This window comes from Branchiostoma belcheri, unplaced genomic scaffold (genome assembly GCF_001625305.1).
Source record: "Branchiostoma belcheri isolate BF01 breed outbred unplaced genomic scaffold, Haploidv18h27 scaffold45, whole genome shotgun sequence".
In the NCBI taxonomy this organism is placed as follows: Eukaryota; Metazoa; Chordata; class Leptocardii; order Amphioxiformes; family Branchiostomatidae; genus Branchiostoma; species Branchiostoma belcheri.
Genome location: NW_017804076.1, coordinates 1,998,254 through 2,019,121, shown reverse-complemented (window position 1 = coordinate 2,019,121; position 20,868 = coordinate 1,998,254). Strand labels below are relative to the sequence as shown.

The 20,868-nt window shown below is 42.7% G+C and overlaps 2 protein-coding genes across 2 annotated transcripts; both read left to right on the top strand.

The window, feature by feature from the left end:
- The first annotated feature begins 4,619 nt into the window (after positions 1-4,619).
- Positions 4,620-7,717, top strand: LOC109478688. Its single transcript, XM_019780356.1, has 4 exons — positions 4,620-4,961; positions 5,545-5,875; positions 6,387-6,657; positions 7,552-7,717. Exons 1-4 carry the CDS (start codon positions 4,807-4,809, stop codon positions 7,596-7,598), a joined length of 804 nt encoding a protein of 267 aa, XP_019635915.1. The 5' UTR covers positions 4,620-4,806; the 3' UTR covers positions 7,599-7,717.
- A 5,750-nt stretch (positions 7,718-13,467) lies between these two features.
- Positions 13,468-19,658, top strand: LOC109478677 (coadhesin-like). The gene is made up of 8 exons (XM_019780343.1): positions 13,468-13,692; positions 14,535-14,684; positions 15,275-15,421; positions 15,551-15,697; positions 15,936-16,037; positions 16,598-16,734; positions 18,761-18,914; positions 19,295-19,658. Exons 1-8 carry the CDS (start codon positions 13,527-13,529, stop codon positions 19,438-19,440), a joined length of 1,149 nt encoding a protein of 382 aa, XP_019635902.1. The 5' UTR covers positions 13,468-13,526; the 3' UTR covers positions 19,441-19,658.
- Positions 19,659-20,868: the final 1,210 nt, after the last annotated feature.

The following is a 20,868-nucleotide window of genomic DNA, read 5'->3' as shown; positions in this document are numbered from 1 at the left end:
TCTATTGAATATACTAGTAGTAGGCAGTAAGACTATGTAAATTTGTAGAACATGGCAAGGTGAAGAAAATGAACCTGTATGCAAAGTACTAACATTTGAAAATAAAACAATCAGTATAAGTTCTGAACTCAGTTTTTTTTCATTCATGGACATACGTAAAGCACCAAGTCTATAAATTTGATAGAAAGTCAAATAGAGTTGCATGATTAGTTAGATTACAGACTCGTATGAAATGGAAAATATCCATAGAAACAACATTTTTGATCAAAAACAGTAATGAAGAAATGTCCATATTCTGCCAGAATCTTGAGAGCAGAAGACTACACAATGACTTTACGGTAGCCATCTTGGATCCTCCAGTCCCCCAACATGGCGGCTGAGTTCTCAGTTACACATAAGTTCTGACCTTGGTGTATTCACCTGGCCCAATATCGAAGGACTTGTGGTATAAAAAGAACCCTCCGATATGATGTTGCATTGGTCACGTGCCTTTAGGTTACTAAATTGTTTCACGCTTGCATGAATATACAAGGTATAATATCATACCATTACATTGGCGGTGGGAAATAATAACGGGTATTGCCTTTTATGGCACAGATTATTTTGTACTTTCCAGAGAAACCGTCTGCATCAAATACATAGATTACGCGTACCTTGGTGAATATGTCTAAATAATTCATTGCAATGGACTGCTACAGGTGTACAAAAAGTGCATATAGTGTGACAACTTCAAATTTATTCCCGTTGATTAAGCCTGTGTGGTGGTTGTTCACGACATTGGTACTGAAGGCTAGTTTGCGGAGACACGTTGAATTTGTTCTGTCTGCATCAGCATCTGACAAGGCCTGGGTGAGTTAAGTTTCTTTCCATGCTATAGAAACCTGAAATAATGTTTTATCTTTAGAGCTTGACTTTCGGCTTCTCTTCATGTGTTTTTGGCACACTGAATATATTGCTCTTACACTATTCAAAAATATTTCCGTGCGTTAAGAAGAAACATTAAGTGTATCCAAGACACCATACACTCTCTTCAGTGGATCCACATACACAACGGTTGCATATATATGTGCGACATTTTAAAAACTTATGGATCTCTACCTTTTTAGCAGTCCGATCTCATTATGCCTAGCAAAACTCCGAGATTTTATTGGTTTCTTTGTCTCTGAAACTTGACTTGATGTTTTTTATCAAATGTTATTCAGAAATGGCCGGTGAAAAGTTCTGTGGCGCTGCGCTCGTTGTGTTGTCGGTTATGGGGGCGGTGGAGGGGTCCCGCAGCAACCGGTGCAGCTGTCCATGGGGGTTATGGGGCTCCTGGACAAGCTGTTCACAGGGGTGTGATGGAGGTAACAAAACTGATATTCCTTATAATGGCTTTTTTATTTGCAAACAGTACTAGTTTTTGGTTATCATTGCCTATCCACGTTACACGTGCGATATAACAGGGAAAAGTTATTATTTCTTGAATAGTAATATTAATGAGCTATTATTGAGCCCAAACGTGAGTTACTTTCATTCATCCATTCAGTCAGTCATTCATTCAGTCATTCATTCAGTCAGTCATTCAGTCAGTCATTCATTCTATTCTTCTCGTTAACACTTTAAGTATACCCAGTCACCTTTGAATTGCAGAACAGTTCTTTTGACCATTTATGTTTTTGCTTCATATACAGGAACTCGTTTGCGGTTCAGATACCGCAGTCATTGCTGCTTTCCTAACTACGACTCCCAGATTGGCACCTGCAACACACACAGCTGCTGCAGCTGCACCTGGAGGTCCTGGGGCCACTGGAGCAGCTGTTCACGTACATGTGGCGGAGGTATTGTGTTAAGGTTGCAACTTAAAGGCGCGTAGTTCAAATCTGCCTACAAATCTCATATCTTTATTGTCTATCACCAATAGCTAAACTTTTACCTCATTATGTATATCATATACCTGTAACTGCCTATAATGCGAATCTAAAAATGATTTAATCAATTAATTACGTCGAATTTGCAGCCTCTAGTTGTCAAAGACAGACATTTTTATAATGATGCCAATTGGTCGTTGTTCACAGTACTGTAAATTCGTGAGAAAATGTATAATTTTGATCTCAGAGTCATCCCTAAGTAAATGTAAAATGGCAAAGACCCCTTTGTTCATATTGGTTGTAATGGTTGATCTGGTTCCTCAGGAACTATGACTCGAAGCAGACATCGGGACTCCTGCTGTTCTCCCAGCTCTGACAGTGAGACCATGTCCTGTAACACACAGTCATGCTGCTCGTGTGAGTGGGGGGACTGGTACCCATGGAGCTCCTGTTCACAGACGTGTGGAGAAGGTGAACATCTAGTAAACCACAGCATTCTCATCTCTAAGCGCTCCGCTGTCAACGTTGTAGTAAAATGTTTGTGAAAGGTGTGGTGTCGCTCTCACCAATTGCAAACACGAAGCCTCCATTTAACGGACGTCCCTAGATTAAGATAAATATAGTACTCATTTTCACATGAGTGAAGTGAGGAAAGTTGTGTAAATTGCGTTTCCTAAGAGCACAATATCAGGGCATGTAGTGTGTCGGTGGAATCGACCCCAGGTCCTATTGGTTCTTGACACGATTCAAACTAGGGGAAATTTGCATGGTAACCCCCATTCTCATTGTAGTAGTCATCTATAGTAGTCATCATCAATGACTACTAGACTAATGAGACATTGTACCGTTTTGTATAGGAACACAGACACGGACCAGGTACAGTCAGCCGTGCTGCTTCCCAAGTCATCATGTCGACACCCGCTCCTGTCATAACTATTGTGATAACCAAGGTATCAGTGTAGAGTTTATCTGTATATCGATGATTAGGAACTGTTCCACACCTAGGTTGTGTTCGGAGACTTAGATTTTTCGTACATGCTTTGCCTCGCTTTGTTTTGTTTAAATCTTTCCAGAAAATTCAATGACAAGGATCGAGTTATCTAGAATCCTAGAATTGGTATGAGAGTTAGGTTTAGAGGTGGTGCTTTGCACACTCATCATGAATGTGTGAAGCACGGGAGTAGGCCGCTCTTCTATACACAAGAATAAAAGTACATACAGATTATGACGACGTAGAGTAGCTACCTTGTGGTGAATTTCCTTTCGATAAGAACCTCAACAACTTTTGTCATAGTCGATCCAACCATACTGATTTTTATTTTTAATTTTCAGTCGGTACGAAGTCCACGTTTTGGAACAGGGAACGTCTGGTCCTGACCATCCTGGGTGTGTTGGCTGGAGTTGGTCTGGTCGCGTCTTTGGTCCGGTACAAGCTTGTCTGGGATCGGGACAGGGTGATAGATCTGAGAGGGAAACTTTAGAGAAAGTAGAAGAACATATACATGACATATAATAAGCAATAGTGTAAAATAACTTAATACAACTCATTTTAGATCAACTTACATATCCAACTAAAAACTGGTACAAACTTAATACAACGACTAGACTTAACTCGCATTGCCTTTCCATATTTAGGAAAAATGTTTTCAACACTGGCCGCAGGAGCCGAGACAAAGCTCAGTTGATAATTATCGCTACCATTCAGCAAACATTCCACTCTGACCCTTCCGTCACCGGACTATGTTTGTGCGTGCTTGTTGACTCAAGGCCAAAAGGTTGTCTACGTTTGTTGTACCTTGTTGAGGGGTTCAACATTCGTGCACTTAACTTGGAACCAGTCAACACTTTAACAACAGTGTATTAAAGACGGTTGAAAACACACTGTGTTCTTTTTTTTCGACAAACTAAGTCCAAACTTTACTCCATAGTCTGTGTCAATACAGTTTACGATGTGTTCTGTTGGTGAAAATAACCTTAAAGTCAATACTCTTTGATTGGCCCCCTAAACGCGAACAGACCCGCGCGTAGCAATGGGTAAACAATTCTCGGTAAGAAAGTCTCGCCACCGCGACATCACAGCAACAAAGTCGTCATCAACTCAGTAAACGAAGGGTCTGTTTGGAGGTAAGGTGTATTGAAATTCGAGCCTTTGACAAGGCGGATTCCTTTGTTTACTTCTTTTTGTTGCATAAGCCTTAACTACCCTTACGTTCAAGGTTCGCATCACCCTTATAGGACAAGTAGAAGTAGTAGTAGTAGTAGTAGTAGTAGTAGTAGTAACAGTAGTACTAGTAGTAGCAGCAGCAGTAGTAGTAGTAGCAGTAGTACTAGTAGTAGCAGCAGTAGTAGTAGTAGTAGCAGTAGTACTAGTAGTAGCAGTAGCAGTAGCAGTAGCAGTAGTAGTAGTAGTAGTAATAGTAGCTAACAGGATCATACATGGCCAAATCCATAGGTATGTTGATGCCTCTCGAGTTCTCTCTACTCCATTTTCTGCCCTCTTTGCCTTGTAACAACAGCAATAATATTCAATTATTTCTGCCATCTTTGCCTTGTAACAACAGTAATAACGTTCAATTTTGTCATTTCCCACGCTAATAACTGTGCACTTTGGACGTTATATATTGTTGACTCAAAGACCTCTAGTGGGGCTTTTTCATTGATGATCTAAAGATGGGATCGTCTTCGTTGGCACAAAATAAACAAACAAACAAACAATTCGGTAAGATTTGACGCTGTATCTGCTGTTTAGCTGACAAACAACCATTTTTTTCTGTATATGTGGCCATTGAGGTCACATTTGCTTTTATGTTGCTACACGTAACGACTTTATTCCTCCCTGAATGCTCACCAAATCAATTCGTGCTTAGCCCTTACAAGGAAACGGTGTCTTTACAAAACTGTTTGGTCGCTGAGACTTTTATTTTGTGTTCAGGGTTGAAATTTAAACTTAGGAACAATGGGTAGCGTTGGTTCCGTGATTCAGCTTCTGGAAGACCGACTAGGTCCAGAGTTTCTCCTGGTTCACCACTCTGCCAAAGCTCACCACTACAGCCTCGGCAGTATGCTTTCTGACGGCGGCACGGACAACACAGGGAAAACCGTTCTAGTCAGGTACATACTGTAACATACAGGTGCATAAAGTTACTAGACATACTCCACGTTTTAGTAGGTTTATGAATCTTCTTGCAACTATGACAGTCGACCTGTTGTAAATATTGTCATAATCATAATAAAACAAATATTGTAACTAAATGTAAGCTATAAGTCGATATTATTATATACATGTAATATTGTAGTCAAAATTTTAGCGTGCGTAGTCCAGTGGTTAGCGACCCTACCTCTGGGCCAAGAGGGTGCGAATCTTGGCTGTTGTCGCTCACCCGACATGCCTGCTACTAACTGTGTTTTAAAAATGGGTCGCAGTCCCTATGTCGGGACATTAAGCTGTGGTTCAATGTTCATTTTGCTTGTCGAAAAGAGCTAGGGCAGTTTCCCCCGTACAATAGGGCCTGTAAATTATGTATATAGCTGCTTCCTTCTCGGTCATGACCTGTGGAACAGTAGCTCTTCACTTGGTGAGCTAAAACTGGATCAAGATAACTTTGAGATCCCCTTTTCTTGTCCACGATAACCAACACGTTCGCCACAATGTCTAAATATTACTGCCCTGCTCTCAACATTGTTTATGCTTCAGCCATGCGGGCAGTACCATAGGCTCCAGATTAGTCCCGCCGATCACAGACGACCAGTTCTCCGGAGATCTTCTAGACTGGCCAAAGAGGGGCCCGGCCATCACCGATATCATCGCCTCGGGCTGGACTGCTGACGGCGGGGCCCAGGCTAAGGTCTCCCCTGTGGAATTTGACCTGAAGGCCGAGGCCGTTAACTTTGAGGGGCGCTGGTTCAACCATTGTCGACTGTACTCCATCGATGAGCAACAGTTTCGGATGCGGTTGAGAGGGAAGAAACTCGACCAAGAAGCGACAGGGATCCAGGGAAAAGACCGCTTCTTCATCATAACAGAGGTAGGGTTTCTCATGGGTACAAAAATAACAGAGACTAAATTACTGGCCATATTTTGCAACACTCGTAAAGCCCCTGTCACACACAGACAACTAGAGTTCTACGACCTCACACCTTCGCCAAATGATGTTAACCTCGACGACTGACGAATTATATTTCTAATTGAACTAACAAACATTCGTTATTTGCATGAATTATATCAGTTGATCATATTCTCCACCTAATGACAGTCTTAACGAAGAAGCCTATCTATCATTTCCTCATGAATTATACAAATTAGTTCATGATTTGTGTTTACTGATGTTCACCTTCACTTAACTTCCAACTGTTGAAAGTATGAAATTCTCCAGTCTGCCATACTGTAGTTGGGAGTAGATCAGCAGTGGTTGGGGCGTGGTTGGGTGTAAATTTGATTTGAAAGGTGGGCGTGGCCTAAAGGTGGGCGTGGCCAGACTGCTCCCAACCTACCGCCAAACTTGGTTATACATGTACAAACTAACCCTACCAATTCAGGCATACGTCGCCAAAAGTGTTGGTAAACTACAACGAGGGGGCCTGGACGCTTCTCTAAACATCGGACTGTCCGAGAGGTTTACTGAGGAGGGCGCTGGTGCGGGTGTACGGCTCGCGTACCAACGTGCCAGTCACCGGGTCTACAAGCAACTCGGGAAGGCAGCACTAGCCTTCAAGATTGTGGAGGTGAAGTACGACATGTACGGGGTAATAAATTACATGAACCTGGTGCAGGACCCTCGGAAACACTACACGTTACATCCACAAACAGGTGAGATTCAAGCATGAAAATTACAACTCAGTAAGTCTAAAGTATATCCTTATGATACTTTTGCTGAAGTTGATAACGTTCAATGTATATGTCACAGTAGAGATGGAAATCCAGTAGAGTTGGCAACTCTACTAGTAGAGATGCCAATTGGCATCTCTACTAGTAGAGATGGGAATCGTATTTATACGATTCTAGCAGGGCACAGTCATATTAGTTACCTAATTCTAGCAGGGCACAGTCATATTAGTTACCTAATTCTAGCAGGGCACAGTCATATTAGTTACCTAAAAATGTTTTGGAAAATAGACTGAATATTTTCACACCTCAATCATTACCCAACATCACTCAATAGCTGTTTGTACATGCCACTGAAATGTAAAACAGAGACATTTGCATCAGGCCATTATGAGTTAGAGACTCAATGTGCTAAACTGGTTTTTCCAGTTAGTTAGTGACTGGGTATATAGGCTTACCTTATAATATGATAAATTTGAAACTTTAGGTGTTCAGTCTATTTAAAAAAAAAATTGTTCCTTGCTAGAATTTGAGAATATCCTGGTCTAACTCAAAGAATTCCCATTTGTCCTATAAAAGATTAGAATTCCAATGTCTGGTAAGAGAATCTGGAACACTCCTAGTAGATATTGGAGTAAAAACACCAGAATTCCCATCTCTACTAGTAGAGACTGGAATTCCCATCTCTACTAGTAGAGTTCCCAACTCTACTAGTAGAGATTGGAACTCAGTAGTATAAATACTAGGATTCCCATCTCTACTAGTAGAGTTGCCAACTCTACTGGATTTGCATCTCTACTGTGACATATATTTTGCCCTCGATGCCTGCTAATGATCAATGTAAATCATGTCTGATATTATCGCGCTTTCCCGTTTCAGAAGATACGCCTGCACCGCCGACACCCAGAAGGACTGAATACGTGTGAAACCATAGGAAACGTCACTCGTATCACCACGTCATTGAAGTTACTGTAACATATTAATGTTCAAATTGAAGTTTAAATTTACAATTACAGCTGGACTTGCTATCTCTTCTAATTATAATTTCGCTGTACAACTGGTTGTCTGTGTCATTTTGAGAAATATCAATCTGTGTAAAAAATGTGACTTTGATAGAGACGAAAACCTTCCTTATATTTTACTTCCGTATTGTAACACGATTATCGGTTATTACAGCTGTTTTGATATCAAAACGATCTTTCAATGGATGATGTGCCTTGACAACGACTAATAAAGAAAACTAGTAGAGCATTATAATAGTGATAACATTTGCTGCTGTCACCGGGAAGTCATGTTTACCTCCGATGAAGGAGATATCTTCCATTCCTTCTTCCATCCGACAGATTAGATAGTTGTTTGTCATGGCAGAACGTCGAACAAGTAGGAAGTCCGGACCAGCTCTTTCTGATAGAAAGTCATCAGCTGTCTCAATGTTGGAAGCAGAACTCCTCATTGTTTCACACCTAAATACAACCCCGTGGATAAAATATTGTGCTGTGCAGATACAGCGTAAACAGCACCGCGATCACTGCACGAGAATTTACCGGGCCAGTATAGTTGGGTAATGTTTACTTTTATTTAATAAACACTTCTAAACTTTACAATGGCAGTAATGCTTTGAATCCTGGCCTGACTCCTGAAGCCCAAGGTATGAGTCACTATTTTCAGTGTCATGTTTGAGTTCTTTGTTCTTGTGGATATTGTTTGCTATTTCTCTTGCACTTGTCATTTTATATATATATATATATATATCCTACATGTTTCTTGTCGGCCCTGACAAGGATGTAAATAAAATTAAAGGTGCAGTCTCACATGGTCACAGCTGAATAAATGCCTATTAGTCACCTTGGTAACGTGACGGTGTTTATGGTGAGTCCTTTCAAAGCCTGGGGAATTTTCTAGTTTCATTTTCTTCGTCTGAAAGGTTGGCTTGTACTTCAGACATGGCGTCGGGAAAGGTCTGTCTTCGTGTCGTCATTTTTCTCGTGGTCCTTCTGGCTCTGCTTCTCGCGGAAGGGGGGGTTGGCGCCGCCGTCGCCGCCGTCGCTCGTGCTGGTGCGACTGGGGTAGTTGGGGCTCTTGGTCCGGATGCTCCAGGGCGTGCGGCGGGGGTGAGTAATGGTTTCTTTCAGGCGCTATGTTCGTCGTACACCTTCATATGATTCTGTTGCCTTACGATTTTTTTTATTCCAACAATTCATGACAACACATGGTGATGGCACACTAAAATTTTTTCAACTTATTTTATGCCGCCACCTACGCAGAGGACAAATACGGGACAGGACAATGCTCATTTTCACTTGAGTTAAGTTAAGTGGGGAAAGTCGTGTTAAATGCCTTTCCCAAAGGCACAAGATCGGTGGCATGTCAGGACTCGAACCCGGGACCTCTTGGTTCTGAGTCGAGCACCTGCAGTTACACCACGCGAACTTACGTCTTACGATTTTAAGCAGGTTGTGACAAAAGCAACCACTGACGATCTAAGGCAGACTTTTCGGTAACAAGAATTTTGAACTACGAAACATGCAGAACAATCCCAAGAATGCCCTCAGTTTACATGTACGGTCACGTACAACGGTAAAGTGAAGTAATAATAAAGTACGTCGTGGACAGGTGGTTTTATTTGCCTTGACTTCTTTAAAGAAATATTATGTAAGGTTTTTACTATTTGAAACATCGATGTTTTACGCATTTTCTTGCGCTATACCCGGGTTCATAATGACATTTGGGGAGTAAAAGATCAACGTCGTTACGCCGTAAAATGTGTTGAAAGCTGCCGAACATACCCGAACAAAACCACTGTTTGTTTAGGAGCCTCCTAAAAAAACAGCGGGCCTGGCGAAACTTATACGTTTATTACTCTTGCGCTGCTCTGAGTCGCTGGAAAAGCGAAATAGCGACGCTAATATGTGGAAAGTTATTGAAAATGACAATCTAGATTAGAAAATTTCGATTATTTACATTTAAAGCTTTGGCGCAAAAATCTTACATGATATCGCTTTAAGTCAGCAGTAAGACATTTTCAACGGCGGATTTAAGAAATGATGTGACTGATGGAGTATTCAGTCATGTCCCATGTGCTCAGTCATGTGCCATGTGCTCAGTCATGTGCCATGTGCTCAGTCATGTGCCATCTTTCATGTGCCATGAGTCTAAGTAGGTTTTTTTTGACAATTTAGGAACCCGGTACCGATCTAGGTACCGGAACTCCTGCTGCTCTCCAAGCCAGCAGACCCAGTCGAGCACCTGCAACACCCACAGCTGCTGCAGCTGCACCTGGGGTCCTTGGAGCTACTGGAGCAGCTGCTCAAGTGTATGTGGAGGAGGTAGGTTGGCAGAGGCGACATAAGAATGAATGAAGGCCTTTCTTGTACATGTTTGCCCTACTTGGCTAAGCACAGGTCAAATGGATTATATTCAATGTATGCTCATCGTCCGGCTGCGGAGCAGTCGACCACCAGTTTTCTCCACGACCGACGATCCGCCGCCAGGTTGGCATTGTACTCGGCCGCAGGTCACCCTCGGCGTCCCCAACAGATTCCGGATATAGCCCAGGTAGTCAAGTCGCTGGCGTCCGTGTCACCTTTCCCGTGCGTCGGTACATACATGGCATATGTCCGGCATGGTCCCCCCACAGGCATTCTAAGTACATGCCCCAAGGATCGAAGTTGACGCTGTCTTACTGTGGTGATGTTTTCTTGTCTACTCGGTAAATGTTTTCTTGTCTACTCGGTCTTACACATGCCTTAACCTTAGTTGTCTCGTTCGGACAATTTAGGAACTCAGCATCGAACCAGGTCCCGAAACTCTTGCTGTGGATATCCAAGCCAGGATACCCAGATCAACACCTGCAACACCCACAGCTGCTGCAGCTGCACCTGGCGTTCCTGGGGTCACTGGAGCAGCTGTTCACATACATGTGGCGGGGGTAAGTTGGCAGAGAAAAAAGAATGAATGAAAACTTTTATTGTACATTTTTGCCCCAGTGAACTAAGCACAGGTCACATGTAAACAATCATATTCTCGCCTCTACATGTAGCCTTATGTAGCCAATGTAGGTTGCGCTTTTGCGGCGAGAACACAAGCCCTATGGATAAGGAAGTCAACCCCAGTGATGAACCGGGACGAGGGGGTACATACTCAGCCACGTTTGGGATTGTGTTCTCGCCGCTAAAGCGCCACCTACACTGGCTGCATATATGCACCGTGATATATGCTAGCGGCGAAGAACTCCAGTCAAAAGCTCTGAGGAAGGTGTCTGATAGACACCGAAACGTAAGCAAGGTAAGAGATTGTGTTGGGTGTGGTTGTGTAAAAGAAAATCCCTATATCCTATGCTCTATCAACCTGAAGAAATCATTTTCGGAGATGTTCATTTTATTTACCAACAGGCCTGCAGACCCGCTCCAGGTACAGGGACTACTGCTGCAACCCAAGTCACGAGGAGGACACCCGGTCCTGTAACAACCAGTGGTGTAAGGACTGAGTTTGTTCTGGTCAGGATATATACAAGATCATGAGTTTAGGCAGGGCTGTTCTCATATCTTCTGTACCAACGTTTTCCAAAAGGATCCCTCTTTTCAACATATTTGTGCAATCATCTCACATTTCTGACATTTATGGTTGGTTCTAAAACAGCCCACAGGAGGTGCACGCAGTTTGTGGTGCCACCACAAGCTACCAGAATGTAAACAAACATGGCTAATAGCTGTGGTTCAAGTTTTAAGCACACTTGTAAAGCGCCATAGTCTGGCACATCCACTTCCTGAATTACAGCTATTTGCAATGGAGTAGCTCAAATTACTTTGTAAAGAAATGACCAAAAAATTGACATCATGAAAGTTCATCTGTGTTGATATCTACATGTTTTAAGTTAAAATGTTTGATACAACACAAAGACGTTCTCTCACCTAGAGCTTTCAACCAGTCACTCTCGTCTTCCTTAGTAGACTGACACAGTGAGACTTGTCATGTGAGTTTTTGTATCGTCCTAATTTCGTTATTAGACTTTATCATACAAGATGGAGGGGGAGACAAAACAGGTGATTGCTCACCTCTTCTCGTTGTCTCCCCCTATGATACATAATGCGGCTTCAATAAATCAGCATCGACAAAAACTGAGCAAAACCTTATTGCTCGTCTTGGTAACATCTCTTATAAATGATTGATTTTTTTTATCTTTCAGGTGTTTCGAGTCCTGAGCGGTTGACTCTGGTCATCCTGGGGGCGCTGCTCGGGATTGTTATCACTGGAGTCCTGGTCTGGTACTACTGCCTCAGAGACCCGAACAGAGTGATGGATATTAGAGGGAGATACTAGGAAATACGAAGGATATAGAAAGTCATTGGGAATACGTGAAAAAATTCCCCATGACTCCCACACGTCTTACATGTATCCATAGATTCTGAGGCCTCTATTACCTACTTATGCTACAATTGTAAAGTTTGTTTTCACAAATTTTCTTCCGCAATTACGTGTTCCAAACTACACCTTTTACTTAGAGGTTCTATTTTAATACATAATATGAGGACAATATTAAAGTTTTACTATCAAAGCAAACATATATTGAAGGCACCAAGTGCTTCCAGAAGTCAAGCACTACATTTTCTTACTCATTATGTACAAATAGTAATTCCTAGTAGGTATCTGTCAATTACAAAATTGTTATAACGGGAGGGGGCGCACTGTATTGTACAGTACACACCACTGATTATTGTTTTTTTTTGTGTATGTGGCATAGAAAAATAAGTTGTAACTTGAGTGTGTGTCGCATTGTCCTTGTCCTTTGTGTAATGCTGATAAGAAATTATATGTTTGACATGGATGATGTTTAATGCGTATAATAACTTTAAAGGCAGACCAATTTGCAAATTGGTCGCAGAAAATCTACTCAGAGGTAAAACCGCAGCTGCCCTATGGCGGTCTGGAGACACATTTTGTTGATGCAGTGAACCTTGAAGTTACCAAATGAACAGCCACACTCGTGCCTGCGGCATAGTTCAGGGGGCGTCCAAAATTATCGTTCCACGTATGTTTGTAACGTCCTCAAGCGCGAAGTCTTTCTAACTTGATGACTTTGGCCAGGAGAATACCAACGCATGTCACTTAAATCCTGGCCTGAAGCCCAAATTCCAAGGTACAAGTCAATATGGGAGATTGCCGCAGTGTCATGCTGCAGTTCTTTGTTCTGGTGGATATTGTTTACTATTCACGTGTACTTGTTCTTTATCTTGTTTATATAATAACACATAACACATAACACTAAACACAAGCACGTCGGCAGAACGTACTGCGCCTGCGCAGAACCCCGTATTTTCGCGTTTTTCGTTGGGTTTTTGGTCAACGTTGCATCAGAATTTTGCCTGTTGCAGAGGATATTCTTTCAGACATAACATTTGGAAACTACTGTCGAAATGCTAACCTTATATGAGCGAATACAACCTTATATGAGACATTCTGCCGAAGTGCTATGTACAATACATTACGGGTTTCGCGCAGGTGCAGTACGTTCTGCCGACGTGCTCTAAACACATAGCACAATATGCTCTTGTCATCTTGAACCTTGAAGCCTGAACGGGGATGTCAACACGGGAAAAAATGGGTTCTTCTATCTCCACTCGTCCTTGTCCTCCCTCCATCAGTGAGTGGAGTTCTGCTGTGGTGATGTTTTAAAGGTGCAGTCTCACATGGTCGCACGTAAAAATATACCAAGATCCTAAGGTATTCGCGGTTCCCTTGGTAACACAATGTTTATGTTGTGTGTTTTCAGAGGGATCTTAAAATAGGCGAGGGATTTTCCGCGCGGATCCGTAGTTCCGTTTCTTCGTCTGAAAGTTTGTCACTGTACTTCAGACATGGCTCGGGCAAAGGTCTGTCTTCGAGTCGTTTTTCTCGCGGTCCTTTTGGCGCTGCTCCTCGCAGAAGGGGACGGTATTTTCCGCCGCCGTCGCCGCAGACATTGCTCGTGCGACTGGAGTGCTTGGGGGTCGTATTCTACATGTTCTGAAGCGTGCGGAGGGGGTGAGTATACGAGTGTCTTTCTGCGGTTACGTTCGTGTTATGCCGTCCTATGATTCTGTTGCCTTACGATTTTCGAGCAGGTTGTTACAGAGCCAAACACTGAGAAGTATTTAATACTACTCTCCATGCAGAGGTTTGGGTTTTGGGGTATTTTTTAGCGTGTTTTTAGGATTTTTTATCGGAGTTTCTTTTTTGCACTGGAATTTTTCTTTTTGTTGGTTTGGGTGAAAGAAACATTCCAGTGCAAAAAAAGAAACCCCGATAAAAAAGCCTAAAAACACGCTAAAAATACCCCAAAACCCAAACCTCGGTGGGGTCGTGTGGCGCAGCGGCAGCGTTCTCGACTCGGAACCAGAGGCCCCGGGTTCGAGTCCTGACATGCCACCGATCTTGTGCCCTTGGGAAAGGCACTTAACACGACTTTCCTCACTTCGCTCAGGTGTAAATGAGTATTGTACTGTCCCTGTGTTGGTGTCGGCATTAATATAAGTTGAAAAAACTTGAGTGTGTCGTCACCACGTCTTGTGATTACATGTTTCAGAATAATAAAAAAAAACCTCTGCTTGGAGAGTATTTAATACAGCCTTTTCGGTACGTAGCAAGAAGCTGACTTTTGAACTACGACACTACAACTATCTCAAGAATGCCCTCTGTTTACAGTCACGTACAACAGTGAAGTATAAAGACGGTGAGGAAAGGTGGTTTTATCTGCCTTGCCCTGACGTCGTTAAGTCAGCAGTAAGACATTTTCGAGGCGGAATTGAAAAATGTGACTAATGAAGTCTTGTATGCGTCCTAATCTAAGTTGTCTTGTTTGTTGTTTGGACAATATACTAAATTAGGAACTCAGCATCGAACGAGAACTCGGAACTCTTGCTGTGGATATCCAAGCCAGGAGACCCAGTCGAGCACCTGCAACACCCACAGCTGCTGCAGCTGCACCTGGCGTCCTTGGAGCACCTGGAGCAGCTGTTCGCGCACATGTGGCGGAGGTAGGTTGGTAGAGGCGACCAAAATAATAAAAGTGGTAATAAAAGCATCTTGAAAGTTCATCTGTGTTGGTAGAATTCATTATGAAGCAAGTTCAACAATGATGAAAGCAGTTAATTTTAGGATTAAGCATACACGTTTTGTTATGAACAAACCTTGGTCAGTGGGGATTACCACAACGATACTAGGATATCCACATATGCAAAACTCAACCACTTAACGTTTTTTGAATGGTTAGGAAGGACAACATAACCTGTGTCGTTCACAATGACTTGAAATACTGATCAAGACTTGCCCAAATGATTCTCAGGAACGATGAATCGAACCCGACATCAGGACTCCTGCTGTTCTCCCAGCTCTGACAGTGAGACCATGTCCTGTAACACCCAGCCGTGCTGCTCGTGTGAGTGGAGGGACTGGTCCCATTGGAGTGTCTGCTCAAAGACCTGTGGAGAAGGTGAACAGATCTACACATTCTTAGCTAGACGAGGAGCCATTTCTAAGCTTGGGAAAGGTTGCATTCTCATTATTGAATGCCATTTTGTCTGTGCATTTTGGTTGTAATGGCTGATTTTATCCCAATCTACCTCAGGAACGATGACTCGAACCCGACATCGTGACTCCTGCTGTTCTCCCAGCTCTGACAGTGAGACCATGTCCTGTAACACACAGCCGTGCTGCTCCTGTGAGTGGGGGAACTGGTACCCATGGAGAGTCTGCTCAAAGACCTGTGGAGAAGGTGAACATTTAGACATTCTTAGATAAGGATCCATTTCCGAACTAGGGAAAGGTTGCATTCTCATTATTGAATGCCATTTTGTCTGTGCATTTTGGTTGTAATGGCTGATTTTATCCCGATGCATCTCAGGAACGATGACCCGAAGCAGACATCGTGACTCCTGCTGTTCTCCCAGCTCTGACAGTGAGACCATGTCCTGTAACACCCAGCCGTGCTGCCGGTGTGAGTGGAGGGACTGGTCCCATTGGAGTGCCTGTTCACGGACTTGTGGAGAAGGTTTGTATCCTCCACCCACCTTCTTGCTTTTAAAAAGAATTTCACAATAATATCTTGACAAACGAATTCATGTAAAGATCCACCACTACATCATTACATATCATTATCACTTCGTACGCCACCATCATCAGTAGCTCGAGTCTGAGTATTTGTGTCCATGTCACAAAGATACAGTAAATAGATACAGTAAATAGTTATAGATAGAGTAGATAGTTATCTTATTTTTGTCTAACAATAGGCCGGCAGACCCGCACCAGGTACCGGGAGCACTGCTGCAACCCAAGTCACCAGGACGACTCCCGGCCGTGTTACAATCAGCGTAACTGCGAGGAGAAAAGAGGTAAGAACTGAGTTTGTTCTGGTCAGGATGTATACATCATCACACCCACTGTATTCTGCATCTGTAGCATCGTAAAAACGTCCTGCAGCTGCATTCAGCCCTTCTTCCTTCTTCCACTGTGTCTTCTGTCTTGCGAGCTCCCTTCAAGTTCTTGGCCTAGCCCTCTGCGCTTCATGTCTCCGTCCAACATGCTGAGCTGATAGAAGCAATGTCTTCCTTTGCAAGCCTGAAGCTTGTAATATCTGAAATGACCAGAAAATTGACTTTTTGTATCGTCCTAATCTGTATCTGTATAGCAGGTACAACCACCCTTCGGCGTAACACACCAGCTTCGCAGGCACGCGGCACGGCGGCAGCTGGCAACACCGAACGACTTGTTACACCTAACCTTTGAACATCTAACTGACTAACTCTATAGATTGTTTAAAGCTATCTAATGATACATAATGCGGCTTTAAGGAATCAGCTTCGACAAAAACTGAGCCAACCTATTTCTCGTGTTGACTGCTGTGGGCAACATCTCTTAATCTTATGATTGAAATTCTTCATCTCATTTTCAGGTGTTCCGGGGGCGACCAGTTTGAGCAAGGGGTTGGTGACTCCGGTCGCCGCGGTCCTGGGGGTGTTCGGGATTGTTGTTACTGGGTTCCTGGTCTTGCGCCGGTACTACTGCCCCAGAAACCCGAACACAGCGGGAGTCGATATTAGCGGAAGTTACTAGGGAAAACCAAGGACATAACTAGTATATAGAAAGTCCTTAGGAATACGTATAAAATTCCCTATGATACCCACACGTCTTACATGTATCCATAGATACTCGGGATCTACTTACCGTGACGACTACAATTGTAATGTTTGTTTGTACTAATATTATTCTCCAGCAATCATATATGTTTAACATTGTTGCTGTTAACGTTTTAGTCATATTCATGTAATCCGCAACTTTGAGATGGGGTCTTCTTAGTGATCAACAAGTCCTTTAAAGGCAGACCAATTTGCAAATTGGGCGCAGAAGAACTAGTGACCGCAGGCACGAGTGTCGCTGTTCTTCTGGTAACTTCAAGGTTCACTGCATCAACAAACTGTGCCTCCAGACTGCCAAAGGGCAGCTGCGGTCACTAGTTCTTCTGCGCCCAATTTGCAAATTGGTCTGCCTTTAAAGGACTTGTTGATCACACGCCGTATTATACATGACCCAAAACAGACCCTTCGTTTTTGCCTGTTTTCTATGTCAAACTAGACAGAGACTGAAGCGTTAGAAGAAACTGAGGATGCGAGCTTTTGTATAACGTGAGAATGCAAATAAAGATTGTTGTTGACTTACAGAACATATTGGACTCGTTCATTCAGTGCAATAATTAGAAGTATAATTGGGTAATTTTACTCAGTGTTGGATGTCGTAAACATTTTCTGCAACACGAACACTTTCAAAGTTAAATTTGCTTCGATTCAACCACGATGTGACTTTGGGGCGGCGTGGCTAATATCTGAGGTGGTATCTCACTTCCGTGTGACAGAACCTGCTCGGCAACTTTCATATTGAAGTGTTTTGCCCCTGACAACACCGTGAAAGGGTCCTTTTTATCAAGGTATGACATGTCTGTATTTATTTCTAAACAAAAGTTTTGATATATCTGAGAGAACATACGGAGAGGCGGTAAAGCATATCGCTACAATAATACTAAGGATGAACAACCTTGAACTAAAGTACGGCACAATAACTGGATTGCACATGTTGTGTTCTATTATGGCGGAAATATGGTGCTATACGTATTTCCGCCAACGCACGCGCATGTTTGTTTGTCTGTGCGTGTGCGTGCGTGTGTGTCTGTGCGTGCGTTCGTGCGTGCGCGCGCGTGCGTGTATGTGTGTGTGTGTGTGGATGCCTATGTTTGTTTGCGTGGATGTCTGTGTGTGTGCGTGTGTGTCTCTCTCTGTCCGTGTGTGCTTGTTTGTGTGTGTGTGTGTGTGCGTGTCTGTCTGTCTGTCTGTGTGTGCTTGTGTGTGCGTGTGCTTGTGTGTGTGTGTGTGCTTGTGTGTGTGTGTGTGTGTGTGTGTGTGTGTGTGTGCATGTGAGCTTGCGTGTGTCTGTACCCGTGTGTGTGTGTGTCTGTACCCATGTGTGTGTGTGTGTGTGTGGATGCCTATGTTTGTGTGTGAATTCCATCCGTCTCTGATCAGTATATCTGAAATCCGTTTACAAGGTCATGAATCCTGGCCCGAAGCCAAAGCACCAAGGCACGAGTCACCGATGATTGTTTACACTGTCTCAATAACTTTTCAGTGTCTGATTAGAATTTTCTGTTTTTATGGACATGCTTTCTTTAATCCTAATACTAAGTAACAACTTAGTCTCCAAGGTGGCAAGGGAGTATTCACAATGGATTCTATCTTGCCACCTGCTTGGAGATTGTGTAGCAATTCTCATTTTACACCGGTTGAGAAGACCAAAAAACACAAGACAAACTTGATTTTCTATTTAAAGATAACATCCTACATATTGTTTGTTGACCGTGAACAAGGTGTGAACACAGGTCTAAACTTTCCTACTTTCCTTTCCTCGGCTTTACTGTTTCTTGTTCTCTTCTGGGCTGGTATCAGATACTTAGTAGTTGGTACGTCCACCAGTTTATTAGTAAATTTCTACAACATGCATAGTGAGGGCATTTTTCGTCTGTCTTCCAACGACATGTACACTCACTGTAGGTTTCTTCGTTTTACAGATTCCGTTCGGTTGTACTTCAGACATGGCGTCGGGAAATGTTCGTCTTCGAGCCTTTCTCCTTGTTGTGGTGTTTTTGGCGCTGCTTTACACAGAGGGGGAGGGGCGGTCACAGGATCTTGGCAAAGGGTTCGAGGTTTATGAGCCTGGGCATGGTAAGTATTTTCCGGATTCCGGTAAGGCCTAGCCAGAAACATTTTGTGTTTCCGGGTTCCGTCTGGAAAAAAAATCTTTTTTTTTTCTTGCACGGCAGTATTTCTTTTAATGGGGTGAGCTCGGGAATGTTTTTTCTTCACTCAAGGTTAAAACGTGCTTCTAACATGTTTTGGATGCAAATAAGTGTCCGCGAGTGCATGATTCCAAGTTAAATTCACATAGCTTACGTTTCGATGTGTATCAAACACCTACATCGGCTACATATAGCAGCGAGAAGCAGTACTCTGGTCTGATTGTCATCGAAACGTTAGACAATGTATACTTGTGTATAAGATTATCTAGTATATCTTATATACACAATTGGATGTTTCTCTTTAAGGTGTTCCTGGGCTGACGTCTCTGGGCACACACGGGGTTCTGATCGTCCTGGGCGCGTTACTCGGAATCGCTATTGCTGGGGCCATGGCCTGGTATTGCTGGGCCAAGTGCAGAGTCCAGAATAGGATGTATAGTCTTATCCTCTGAGTCTTGTCTATAAGAGGGAAAATCTAGAAGACCCGAAACGACATGCACACTACTGTAAAGGGTCGCAGTCCTCAGGACAATGCAATTTCAGGGCAGCAAAACCAAAAATAGAATATTCTGGATAAGAAAATCTGTGTGATATAGACATTTACTGCCATATCTTAGCACATTTTTGCAATCATTTCATACCTGAAGCATTTGAAATAGCCCCAAAACAAGCCACGTGAGGCATCTCTTTTTTTGGTACCGCCCATAAATAACTAGAACCAGCCTTCGATACATCCACACATCCACATACATTGTGTAAGACTGTTAACATGTGACCTGTGCCCAGTGGGACAAAGATGTACGGTAGACACAAAAGCATGTGTCTTACTATTAGAATGAAACTGATACATATATACAAGCTTCCACCTGATATCAAATAAGCTTTGGGATCGTAAAAATACAGAACGGACTATTTACCTCTTATATATCATTATTATATGTCAATTCATAGGACCAAAGTGTTGTGTAAATATTGTGATGTAAAAGCTTGTGTGAGGTGGTGCCTGTATAGACTTGTTGTGGACCTTGTAACTATGTTCTACATTGATCGTTGTGGACGTCATATTACGGAATATTGCGTTGTTATGTACTATTAGATTTACTCCGTTCGAATTTTTGAAACATTCTGATACTTTTACTAGTGGGTTCACAATTTAGCTTGGCATCTCAGTGATATATCAATATAGAATAATAACGGACATACAAATACATATAGGGTAAATTAATGACATACACTACCGTACTTAAAATACGTTATGCATTACGTTCATTCAACAACTGCCCTGCCTTGTGAAGTATTCCAATTGTGAGATATGTGGTACAGGAATTCGGTTGGAGGAAACAGAGGAAAATACAAAACATGTACTACTTGAAGATATCACAGTTTGAAAATTCAATGCCAACCGGAACTGCTGTAGGCGCTCTGTTTACAGCTTTTAAGCGGCTTCGTTCTTTGAGGAAGTACTTACAATAAATTGTTACACATTGTTTATCAGTCTTCGGTTTTCAATGACGCAGGTGAAACATACACATAAACAAGGCATTTTGGTGATTTAATCGTCTCGACATTGAAAATACGATAATTAGAAGTCTCCGAAGTAGATAGGAAAAGAAAACACAGCCCCAGAATCCGGATTTTATTCTTTGGAATACTGCATAAAATACAGGTATTATGAAGGCCCCACTAAACGTATTGGCTTGCATGGTATCGTCCAATGACGTCATTTTAAACTTTGACCAGGTCTCTGAGTCATCGGTCCTCGTCTCGTATGGTACCGTGTCATCGTGGCACTACCAGGTACGACGTAATGAGCACACTGATAATTCATGTTTGTCCAGTCACCATTTTCTCATTCACACGATGCATTGCGACTGGGGGGG

Coding starts and splice junctions, on each gene's coding strand:
- LOC109478688 (XM_019780356.1), top strand. CDS start 4,807: ATGGGTAGCGTTGGTTCCGTGATTCAGCTTCTGGAAGACCGACTAGGT. Junction 4,962..5,544: donor GGGAAAACCGTTCTAGTCAG/GTACATACTGTA, acceptor TTTATGCTTCAG/CCATGCGGGCAGTACCATAG. Junction 6,658..7,551: donor CACGTTACATCCACAAACAG/GTGAGATTCAAG, acceptor TTCCCGTTTCAG/AAGATACGCCTGCACCGCCG.
- LOC109478677 (XM_019780343.1), top strand. CDS start 13,527: ATGGCTCGGGCAAAGGTCTGTCTTCGAGTCGTTTTTCTCGCGGTCCTT. Junction 13,693..14,534: donor TTCTGAAGCGTGCGGAGGGG/GTGAGTATACGA, acceptor ATACTAAATTAG/GAACTCAGCATCGAACGAGA. Junction 15,422..15,550: donor CTCAAAGACCTGTGGAGAAG/GTGAACATTTAG, acceptor GATGCATCTCAG/GAACGATGACCCGAAGCAGA.